Source organism: Mchenga conophoros, linkage group LG13 (assembly GCF_057382185.1).
Source record: "Mchenga conophoros isolate Kocher_MC1m ecotype Shallow Benthic linkage group LG13, M_conophoros_male_GT1.1, whole genome shotgun sequence".
In the NCBI taxonomy this organism is placed as follows: Eukaryota; Metazoa; Chordata; class Actinopteri; order Cichliformes; family Cichlidae; genus Mchenga; species Mchenga conophoros.
Window position 1 is genome coordinate 4,319,241 of NC_140538.1, and position 12,642 is coordinate 4,331,882.

The 12,642-nt window shown below is 40.2% G+C and overlaps 1 protein-coding gene across 1 annotated transcript in view; it reads right to left on the bottom strand.

Annotated features, from left to right (window-relative positions):
• The window catches only part of nrg3a (neuregulin 3a), a 360,952-nt gene that overhangs the window by 5,867 nt on the left and 342,443 nt on the right, over positions 1-12,642 (bottom strand). The window contains exons 7-8 of the mRNA XM_085296128.1: positions 6,963-7,078; positions 4,513-4,698 (exon numbers count right to left, since the gene is read on the bottom strand). Coding sequence (XP_085152254.1) covers positions 4,513-4,698; positions 6,963-7,078 — 302 coding nt within the window. The remainder of the gene's footprint in view (positions 1-4,512; positions 4,699-6,962; positions 7,079-12,642) is intronic.

The following is a 12,642-nucleotide window of genomic DNA, read 5'->3' on the forward strand; positions in this document are numbered from 1 at the left end:
CCGTGATTTTTTTGCGAGAATGTCTCACGACAGTGACGTAAACGAGTGTGACGTTCGTGACAACAGCTGTGTGCAGATCAACAATGGATAATATATCGAGTGCAGGAGTGCGCTACCACGTAATGGGAAACTCACAGAGAAACTCGCGGACTCTTCCACTGACTGCTGCGGCTCACCTGCACCAGGGTAAACCTCCGCCTGCCCCACTCCTGCTTTACAGGTGAAAATAGAGCAAAAGGACCGCTAGTCTTTGACTTTATTTATTTTCTGCTGTGTTTTACTTGCATCTATTTGAAAGACTGAGTGTAAAAACAAAAAAATATTTTATTTATGTGCTGGAATGTGCAGAAAATAGGTTTAAATGTTAAACTAATTTCTTCCAGTCAGAGAATGTTGCACATAATGTAATTTTTGCTTGATGCATAAAGTTAAAAGATTAAAACTAATAAAACAAGTTAAAAAAAGAGACTTTTCCATTTGATTACATTTTGTATGATGGATTATGCAGAAAAAGTAGAATTGGGCTGAAAGATCTATCGCTTTATCACCTCTTCAGGTTGTAAATCGTGTTTTTAAAAAGTAACTCAGTAACTAAGTAACCGATTACTTTTGAAAATAAGTAATCAGTAAAGTAATGGGATTACTTTTGGGGGGGAAGTAATCAGTAATTAGTTACTGATTACTTTTTTCAAGTAACTTGACCAACACTGCTCATGACACTACAGTAAGTACTTTGTGTGATTTAGGTGATGAACTGCCTGCAAAGAGCATGCAGGAGACACATAAATGGCAAATGTAGATTGGCTGGTATCAGTGGATTCAGACATTATGTGGGCTTTGTCTTTAACCTGCCAGTACTATTGTACACACTAACATATATATGAAAGGGAGAGCTACAGCATCTTCTATATGTGCAGCAAATGCACTCGGATTCTTCTTCTTTCAGCTCCTCTGGCTCTATCTCACCTTATCCCCTAGCATCCTCTTCTGGTCCTCCTTCCCCATTCAAATATTATGCCCCATACTCTGATGTTGGCCCGCCTAAACTAATGCTTTACTCAATTTAAGCTTAAACGTAGATCCAGCAGAATGCACATCACAACCAGTGGGAGCCCTTTGATAACCAAGATAAACTTGAAGCTGATGAAATTTGGACCAATCCAAGTCTGGTTTGCCAGGGTTTGTTTCTCACAGACTGCTTGGGCTAAAAAGAGGAATTATTTGGCCCAATCAGAGAGTCCTTACCAGGCTTACCAGAGCTACCACAGAAGCCTTGAGCTAACATATGAGCTGATTGGTTTGTGATCAGAGAACACTTGAGCTCATGTGGGCACTTTTGTTCTGACCAGACAGTTACTTCACTTTAAATCTAGGACGCCACTGATTAATCTGCTGACTGAGCACGTAATGGTTAATTTTAAAGGGGATTCCAGTACAGCCATATCCAGGCTGAGAGCTCTTACTGTGTTATCTGTTGTTGTTGAAGAATGTAGATAATTTTAAAAAACGGTAATAAAAATGGTTTAAGATTGCACTTCAGCAAATGCAATGGCTCTCTAGCATGCATCAACAGTCTCTTCAAACGTGTTCGGTTATTAAGACCTGGACTATAAATCTTGGTCCTTGCATATTGTTTATAAAGCTGAATTCTCTGTAAAATATCCTGTTACAAGTTTCTGGTTATGTAGCAGATCTGTACAATTTGTTTAAAGTCATCTTGTAAGTTCGGAAAATGTTGAACACAATAAAGGAAAACTGGTTGTAAAATGAAGACTTCATAGCCTAACCAAACTGGGTCAGTTGTCTTGTTTTAGCCATCAGTATATCAATCCACAGCTAGCTGAAATAGTTCTGGTGGTTATTACGGTGGGTTTGCTGCATTCCTTCAATTAAACAACTGAATTCTATAAGAATAACTATGATTATTTACATTAATTTAACAAAAAAGTAACTGATTCCGTTAAATTCGTGTTTGACATTTTCATTTCTGGTGGTGGACTTTAGGATTTGCAGGAAACACTTGAGTTGACCCGAGAGCCATTTGAATGGGACATTTGATTAAGGACACACTTATGCAGCTCAACAGTCGCTCTTTAGCGATGTTCATGCAAATGATGTGTAAATAAAGCTTCAGGAGCAGGGGGAGCTCACCTCCAATGCACATCACTGAATTTTTATACGCTGTTATATGAGTGAGAGCTTTTTGTCCAGCTGTGTCCATCTCCTCTGCCTCTTTATTTTAGTATGCATGTAGGTCATGCAGAGATTAATCCTGAGCTGGGACTGTTGGGACCTGAATGCCTGAAGTGAAGCTTGCCAGTCCAGGTGGGTAAAGCAGTGACTCATGATTCCCCCCTCAAAAAAAATGCGTCAGAGCACAGCATCTTTCACACCGAATAAATTTCTGCTAATCATTCGCTCTGGCTGCTAAGCACATACAGTTTCATCTGAGACATGTAACACAGGAGGGTTACATTTGAAATCTGTGATTTACCTGACAGAGTACGACAAGATGCAGATGTCCAGTCTGAATCTAGTCCTTAAAAGCACGGACCAGGTGAAATGTTTCCCTTGAACTTGTGCCACATTGCTGCAGACCACGACATAATGTGATCTCGTTTTTATCTTTTCTCAGCAGAGTGGAAACAAAATGGATGAAGGGGAGAAAAGTACAAAAAAGAAAGAAAATGCTGGCTTTTAAAAATATAAAAACAGAATTGACTTTGAAATATTCGCTCTTGAAAACTGTCTGTCTGTAGCACGGCTGCATTTTTCAGTTAATGATTTTTTTATTGAAATGACTCAGCATTTGGAAGATACAGAATGAAAGAAATCTAAAAAAAAAACCTCCAAACAAACCCAAGAATGAGGTGTCAATAAAATCTCCAGCCATCCTCGATCTTGAAGCAATCCTTACACCTAAAACCTGTCATACTCTACAGGCCTCAGTTCATGACGGTACAATTAGAAGACAAGTGAACATGCTTGTTTTAAAGGGCTGACAGGAGAAACCTCTCTCTAAAGAACACAGCAGCACATGTGTGTCTGAACTAACCGCAAGACTCGTGGAACAATGTCCTTTGGAAAGATGGGACTAAAGTGGAAATGTCTGGCCATAGTGCACTGTGCATCGTCTGGAGAAAACTAAACACAGTTTAACTCAAAACATCTTTTATATTTTAGATTCTTCAAAAAAGCCACGCTTTGCTTTGATTACTGCTTTGCACACTCTTGGCATTCTCTCGATGAGCTTCAAGGATTTTCCAGAGATGCTGAGCACTTGGCCCTTTTGCCTTCACTCTGCTCATCCCAAACCATCTCCACTGGGTTTAGGTCAGGTGACTGTGCAGGCCAGGCCTTCTGGTGTAGTACTCCATCACTCTCCTTCATTGTCCTGTTGAAGAATAAACGATGGTCCAACTAAGCAGGATGGGATGGCATGTTGCTGCAGGATGCTGTGGTAGCCATGCTGGTTCAGTGCGTCTTCAAGTTTTGAATAAATCCCCAAGAGTGTCACCAGCAAAGCATCCCCACAAGATCACACCTCCCCCTCCATGCTTCACGGTAGGAACCATGCATGCAGAGACTATCCCTTCACCTTTTCTGCACTGCGAAAAGACATGGCGGGTGGAATCAGAGATCTCAAATTTGGACTCATCAGACCAAAGCACAGATTTCCACTGGTTTAATGTCCATTCTTTCTGTTTCTTGGCCCAGACTAATCTCTTCTGTTTGTTGCTTTTCCTTAGTAGTGGTTTCCTGCAGCTATCTGACCATAAAGCTGTATTTGTGCAGTTTCCTCTGAACAGTTGATGTAGAGATGTGTCTGGATCTCTGTTTGGCATTATCTGTAATTTCTGACGCTGGTGACTCGGATTAATTTATCTTCAGCAGCAGAGGTGACTCTTGGTCTTCCTTTCCTGGGGCGTCCTCGTGTGAGCCAGTTTTGTCATAGCGCTTGATGGTTTTTGTGACTGCACTTGGGGAATTTACTGTAGTTTAGTTCAGTTCTCATAGTAATGATGGACTGCTGTCGTTTCTCTTTACTTAGCTGATTGGCTCTTGCCATAACAGTTGTCAAATAGGGCTGTCAGCTGTGTACCAACCTGACTTGTGACAACACAACTGCTGGTCCCAACCCCATTTAGAAGGCAATAATTTTCACAAATGAACCCTGACAAGGCACACCTGTGATGTGAAACGATTTCAGGTGACATCATCATGAAGCTCACTGAGAGAAGGCCAAAGCTGGCCAGTGCTACTTTGAAGAATATAAATTATAAAACATATATGGAGTTATCATTTTTTTCTTTGCTACATAACTCCATATATCTTGCATATATTTGATGTCTTCAGTATGTACCTCCAACTTTTAGTAATAAAATTAAAGAAAAACCATTAAATGTGAAGGTGTGTTCAAACGTTTGACTGGTAGTGTCTATATATATATTTATTCTTTTATGTGGATTAACATTTTTCATTTGCAGGTATCTACCTTCAGTAAATTCTTACCCTCTTTGTGCTTCTGCTTCCTTCTCAGATGAATCCACTTCCTGAAGGTGCTGGTAGGCGGGGCCAGAATACTTGGAAACTCCAATTGGGTTTAATCTTCCTTTGGGTATGGGTGGAGTCCGGCGAGGAGCTGACCAATGGGCTGCCCGCATTCTCTGGTCAGGGCTGTGAGACAGGGAACTGCTTCTGAGGAAGATAAAAGAAGTTAAATTAATTTAAAAAGAGTATTTGTGCTGTTTAATTAGATTTTTGCAGTTACGTGTGCTGGCATGTTACTCTGTAATGTTATGCTAGCAGTGCACATTGATTCTTACAGCTCTGTTTTGATCACGGCTCATTTTAAATTTGCTTCTTTCAGCTGGCGTGTTGCTAATGCTCATTTCCAGCTCTAGTTGCTAAATTGGTAACCCTAGAGTTTATTTATTTACTAGCTGCTCATATGTCAGTCAACTCTCATTTGCCATTGCTTTAAGTACTTGTCTTGAACTTGGGAAAAGTTTAACTTAAAACTTGCCTACTTCAGCTTACTAGCAGCGAGTTCATCCATTGGTCCTAGCAGAACATCCATGTACAGTATTGCTTTGCAGCAAGCTCTTGCTCTTCTGGCCCAGAAACACCTTTCTATGTTTCTTGCTCTCTCTTGTTCACCTCATAAGTGAAAAAGCCAGGACACGTTCTCTTGCTTCTAACAGTCTTTCTGAGCACATTCATCATCTTTAACTTCATGTATATGCTGATTATGTCATGTGGCTCCACCCCCATTTGCTGGCTGAACCTTTAAATATTCACTGTTGATCACTACCAAAGCGCCGATCTTTATAGTTGTGTGATGAAAGTGTGAAAAGTGAGAATTAAAAATTGATAAAAAAAGCTCCCTGTGCTGAAGTTCCAGGGTCTCCAAAATGATTACAGAAGGTCATGTAGCAGAAAAAGGATATGTGCTCGGAGTTTCATCAGAAGAAAAAAGAGGAAAAAAACACCTTTGAAGAAACTTGCTTTACTCAAGAAGCAAATTCCCTCTTCATGCTGCTCTTGTATTTTGAGTTTAGCTTTAAAGTTTTTTTCTTTTTTTTGTCCAAACACCATTTCAAGCTTTCATTCATAAAACGCTGCAGTTTTAAAGGCTAGATTTTCCTCTAAAAATGGGCTTCTTGGCTGTAACAACTGGAAGCTTACAGTCAGACTTTTAATAGTGCTGGCAGAGTTTTCTATAAAGGCTTTTATGTGAGATAAATCCTGCAACACTGAATTAGTCTTGGGCTGTTTTTTTCCCAGCTATTTTAGACTGTGGTGTCCCAGAACACTCTGGGATCCCGACAATAGCCTCTAACTCTCTCCCTGAGCTGATGAGGTTGCAAAAAACAAACCCTGATTGGTTTCTAATAAAATCATTTGTGGTAAGAGGAACCAAGTAATGTTTTTCTTCACAGAGAACAACCACATATAGAGAAAAAGGAGGGAGGAAAGTCTTGCAGGAGTTTAGCCAAAAGGTTAGACAGGTGGACTTTGTGGTTGGAAGGTTGTCTGATCCTATTTCTGGTTTGTCTGGGAAAATCTCATCTCAACTACTGCTTGAATCCACTTGAAGAAAGGAGATTAACCCCCAGCTGCTCCTGGAGTTGCTTAGCAGTAACAGGTAGAAATCCATGTGTGCACTGACAGGCGGATGCCTTTAACTGAACTGCCATAGTGAAGAGAAGGCCAAAAATAAAAGCATTACACATGATGTTTGACGATTTCCAACTGGGTCAGTGTTTAAAAGGGGTTGAGTTTAGATTTAATGATAAATTGAAAGTCTTTTTCACACACATGCTGACATGAAATCTGCTATTAAATCAGTGCTTCGTTTACCGAAATTCCCTTGAACTGTGAAATCAAAATACCGGCAAATGGTCTAATGTATAAACTCAATCTGCAGGAGCTCCCTGCAAAGTGCTGTGAATGTGTTTGCTCGTGTGTACTGTAACAGAAAAAAACAGCTTTGGCAAGGATTTGAATGTGAACTCTCAGAAGCAGACACTCCTGTGTGCATGTTTGAGTGTATTCCTGCTGACGAACATGCCAAAATCCCAGGCAGCTCTGACACACCGCTGAACGCTGTGAGGAAAGACCGACTGGGATATACACGTCTGCGCTGGCTTGTGTTCTTCTGATTTTATCTCTGTCTCATCTCCTCTGTGTTCATGACTGTTATGGATATGCTTATTAATGTGTTTATAGCTATAATTATAATTACTATCATTCTTCTATAAATCAGCAATTAGCTTTGTCTGCACTGTAATGTGGATAATTCAATTTCTCTCTTCACTGAGTCTATGCTGATTACAGGAAAGGACATTGAAGTTGCCCATTGTTGCTATATTCTGCATTATTACCGTTTCCTGCAGTGAACAGAGGGGGAGTACAACATAAAGCCTGGATGTCTCTGCATGTGCAATTAAATGTCATACCTGTGATGTTTTACTGTGCCTCTGGAGCTTCTGGGTGGCGCAGTCGTGATGCTGCAGTGTGAAAAGCTGGACTCGCAGACGTTTCCCTGGCGAGACTGGGATGGCCGTTTGCAGCACTGGGGAAACAGAAGAGAAAAAGCAAAATAAATGCAACATATTAGGACGAATCCTTCACATGCATTTTAACATATGATGTTAAAGTTTGCTCAGACTGAATCTGCTCCTTTCTAATCATAATATATTTAGATTTTTTTAGACGAGGAGTGTCTTCTGCCTCGATTGTGGGGGCTGATCGTGAAAGAGTCAATTTATGCTGTTTCCGTCTTCTCCCACCTTTCACAACACAGTTCTTTCCTGACTGAGGTGTATTGTGCTGTGTGGAGAACAGAGGGAGGTTGCTGCTATCTTGGTGAATTCAAGAGCACAAAGGCATCTGGTTGTGCCACAGCTCTTCAAGCAACAATGAACTGTGTCACAGATACCCTTGATTTCTGAATATTTTATGTTGCAACAAGGCAAAAAAGATAAAAAAAAATAAGGCAAGATGGATTGCTGCATTGTGATTGTATGCATAACTAAGATGATTCAGGGTCTCGGGGTTATCCCTTAGTTATGCTGCTGTGGACTCCTGCAGGATTTCATGTCATACACTGAGCACTTCTTCTCCACTCACCTCTCCTCCCTCCCAACATGTTTATATACCCCTGCAGCATGTGCAGGGATCATAGGAGATCGTAGTATTTTGAGGCCTTTACTTCACATTATAAAAAGCCTGAATTGACTTTAAGTGAATATTATAGGTAAAAGGCAGAAATTCTAATAACTTTATTTTTTATTTAATCACTAGTTTATCTTCTGTGCATTTATAACCTAGGGTACAGTCACACTAGTTTAAAGAGTGGTCGAATACTGAGGCATGACCGAAATTATTGCTACCATGTGATCTCCCTGCTTTGGGAAGCGCGATCAGGTCTGAAACCACTTGCAGTCAGCTGCTGTGTTCAAACCAGCTGTGCTGAGGCAGCAACAGAACGGCAATAAGATCGAGTGTGTCTACTACCAGTTCTTGATTGAAATAGGTCAAGTTGTCACACACATGCAATCTTTTTGCAATAAGACAGTAAATAACTGATAATCTGTTGTCATCTCCATCAGATGTGTAGAGCGAAGCTTTCAGGAGCCACACATCAGGTATCAGCCTAGACTGAGTTTTACACATTTTTTTCTCTTTGAAAATAGTGTGACAGTTCAGATAAATCAGAGGAGGCCAAAAAAGAATCGGTATGTAGTATGTTTATGATTCAGGGGTGTTAGAAATTTAAATTGTTATAAACTATTCCTCCATGTAAACCTGACATCTAGTTTTAGAAGCCAACATAATGTATGTGGAAGAACATTGGCATTATTTACTGTAAGGTTCCGAGTTGTTGGTGTGTTGGTGCGGTTACTGTGCCACATGTATAAATGCATACATCGTTCCATGTTTTTCTGCAGTGTGTGAAACTGCGATTTGGAATTATGCACCAGCGCAGCATTTCTGCAGAAACGATATGCGCACAGTTTGTTGGCTTTGCAACTGATGGCGCAGCTCCTGCAATGGGCCGATGGACAGGAACAGCCAGATTCTTGGGTGAAAAGGTCAACCCAACCTTGACAGTCATTCACTGCCATTGAGAGTTAGAACTTGCAGTTTTACATCATGTAAAATGAAAGAGAAAGTTTCAGAGCTGAATCATGTTTGTTAACTCTCAAAAGTCCAAATTACTCCTAAAAGTCAGCTGCTGTTCTCAGAAAAGCTCCATCCTTGTATGGAGATTTAGAAACGTGAGCTTAAAAAAGAAGAAGAAAAAGAAAAAATAGCGATGTCTGCAGAAAAAGATAAAAAAATCATCTGTGGAATGTTTCCTTAGGATTCTGCTATAAAGAAATAAACAAAATTGCACTAAACTGACAGCACAAAGCATTTTTACATCATTTCATATTAAAAATTGAAGTTAAGTGGCACAGCTGGTCAAATGCCGCCACTTGAATGGGGGATTTAATTCTGGCATGTTAAACCATTTGTACTATTGTGTTTGATTGAGAGTGTCTGAAGAAGAAAGTGTGAGGCTGGGAATACTGCACAATATTACGAACCCAGAAATTATGAGTTATTCAGATGCGATACACTAACACAGTCCCATAGCTGCAAACATGACAAATGTGTTATATAATGGTGCATATGTATTTAGTATTTAGTATTTATTTATTTATTGTCATTGTCAAGAACAATGAAATTGCGTTTGGGGCTTCCATACAACCCAAAAAAAGAAGAAAATAATAAATACCCCCTAAAACCCAAGTGTACATATTTAACCCAGTGTGACTCCAATGCAATAAGACAATCCTTAGCAATAATGTTCGTAGAAATTCAGACAAAGACCTGAGAAACATGACAAAATACAACAATGCAACCCATTCAATATTATTGTACTGTGAGATATGATATCAGATATGATAGGGAAGTAATAGAAAAACAGGGATGTTGCTCCGTGTATGCACACTGCTGAGAAAAGACATGGATGGGAAAAAAAACAAGGAAATCATGGATCTGAGGTACAATATCCAACTCTTGGTCCTGGGGGGAGCAGGAGAGCATCCTAGCTGTCATGAATGAGAGGTGGGGTACACCCTGTACAGTTGGACTGTCCATCACAGGACTAATACAGATAGACCACAACTCACAGCTACACCTACGGCTAATTTAAAAACCACCAGACCAGATCTCGGGTATGTGGGAGGAAATGCGCACAGGGAGAAGATTCAAACTCGACAGTGACTCCAATGCAAAGAGGAGATTTGTACGCAAAACCTTGATGACATGAGCCCACTGTGTTACCCACTGAAAGCACTGATGTCTAAACAATATATTCAAATTATACACTGAGGCGATATAGACAATTTGTTCCTGTATTTAGTGTAATTCAGGCATTTGCAATTACAATAATTCATCTCTCATCATTAATAAGGTAATAAGCTGAACACACAATCAGCTGCCCATCACCTTAGTACAGTGTTTACAGTACTGTAAAGGATTTTACATTTACTAACAGGTGAGTGTGTACATTTTCCTTTGTGGTTTTCTTTGTGAGACAAAAGAAAATCCCTGGCTAGCTTTTAGTTCAGATTGTTACTCCAGGGGAAATTAATAAGCTTGTTGTTGGCATGCAATGAAATAAAATCCATACACTCAGAAATAAATGTACTCTAGGGCAAGCAACTCCTGGACAATGTAGTCAGTGTACTCAAGCTAATGGCAAAGAGGTGTTTTCAGTAACATAGAAGTACTTGGAGTTACTTTTCTCAGTAGGCAACATTATTGACTTACTTCCAGTGTGTCTGCACTGTCGGGTGTGTGTATCGTTCTGTTCTGTCTGGTGTTGCACTGTCTTTGTTTTATTTTTTTGTAATTTTTGCACATTTATGTAACCCTGTGTTGATGTTATATGTCATATGTAGCACCATGGTCTTAGAGGAACGTTGTCTCACTTCACTGTGTACTAAACCACTGCACATGGTTGGAATGGCAATACAGCCACTTTACTTGACTTAACATTACTTTTTACAACATTAAGACTCAATGATTCCACTATTCATATAAATAATTACACTCATGGAGAGATGGACAGTGGGCAACACACTGCCCAATATAAGACGTTGAAGACGTTTCACCTCTCATCCGAGGAGCTTCTTCAGTTCTAAGAGCATTTGGTGACAAAGGTCACTCTTTCGAGGATGCCAATGTTCTCATCTTGGACAGAGAAGACAGACGGTTTGAAAGAGGAGTGAAAGAAGCCATCTATGTCCAGTGTGAATGACCATCTTTGAACAGAGGCGGGGGTTTATGTCACCCACTGCCTGCCATCTATAATCCAGTTTTGAGTTCCCTTCTCAGACGCCTTAACGCCCACTCACACCCTGGGCCATCTGACCTCAGGAAATTACATGATGGGGGGGGGCTCACTGTGGTTCACACCTTGACTCATGTGATTAGGTAGAGGATCAATAGGGGGTCCATGACCGTCTTGGGGGGACACTCCCATAGGGCTTAAAATCTGGGACTCTCCACCAATTGCTCTTAGAACTGAAGAAGCTTCTCAGATGAAACGTCTTCAAGAAACGTAAAGAAGTCCAGAAGCTTTTTTTCCAAGCAAATAACTGCAAAGTAATGTTTAATAAAGGTAATACAAAATTAACTTAAAATATGGGTGGCTGTAGCTCAGGTGGTAGAGCAGGTCATCTACTGATCGGAAGGTTGGTGGTTCGATTCCCGGCTTCCCCTAGTCTGCATGCCAAATATCCTTGGGCAAGATGCTAACCCGAAATTGCTCTCCGATGCATTCATCGGAGTATGAATGTGTGTGAATGTCAGTTGTGCTGGTGTGAATGGGTGAATGCACAAGTTGTGTAAAGCACTTTGAGTGCTCAGAAGAGTGGAAAAGCGCTATATAAGAACCAGTCCATTTACAAAATTAACTTAAAATATTATTTTTCTCAGTAGCACTGAAGCAAAATTGTTTCTTTTTAAAGTACATTAATATTCTAATGTAAAATGTTATTTTTAAAAGTAATGTTAGCCATCACTGGTCTGCTCTTTGTGCTATTTGCCATTTTTTTGTTGGCTTAGTGAAGAAGTCGTCTTGGTGGTATTTGACCAAATTTACCACGTCCTTCAGTTTGTCCACTATCCATTCGTCCTGCGTAACTCCAACACATCTCTCAGTTTACTGCTTTCTCTTTCTTTTGCTTTCTCATCCACATTGATCCCTTATCCCCTCTTTCTATCTTGCAGCCTTCATGGCAGGATGTCTAAATTAGCTCTATCACTGTACTATGTGGGTCTCAGGTTCTTTCTTTTAACTCTCCTTCTGCTCGTTCCACCTCTGGAGGGACAGATATGCAATAAAACAAAGCAGTTCTTTGATTCGACACTTCACAATGCGCTTGACAAAGCAAACTCAGTCAGCTACATGGCAGCTGCGAACTCCTGAAAAGAACACAGGACAGCACAAGAAAGTGCTTTGAGCTTTAAACTTTAAAAGGCTTAAAGATGCAAGAGGACTGCTGATTTGATTTCTTATCTATAACACATACGTATCAGTGGTTTGGATCTATCTGGTGGTGACAGTTTTCTCTCCTCAGCATTATCTCGCCATCGTCTAGACAGTAACTTCCACACTTTTGTAACTTAAGTAAGCGAGACCTACTTTTGTGCAATTCTTTCCCCCAACTTACTTTTATGTCTTCTACAGTTTGATGTCTGACTAACAAGACTGTCACAGACACAGTCCCTTTAGTGGACCCTCTCCAGGACACCAGTCTCGTTAGCATCACAGATGCTGCCATGGTGATGTGACCATGCAGACAGTGGAAAACCTCATTTGTACCTCAAAAGCCACGACACACTTTCTATAATTATTGAAGTCGTGTCATACTTTATATAGGCTACCATCTGAACTAAAGTGGGCGCATCAGATGATCAGAGTATGTTCAGTGAATATTATCAAAATGTATTTGCAAACAATTTAAACTTTTATCACTGGGCTACACTTACTACCATAAAATAATGCAGAAAATCAGAGTGCTCGCTTGATTCATGGCCTCTGTAAAAGGAGGATATTTCTTAGGGCATTGCTACCTT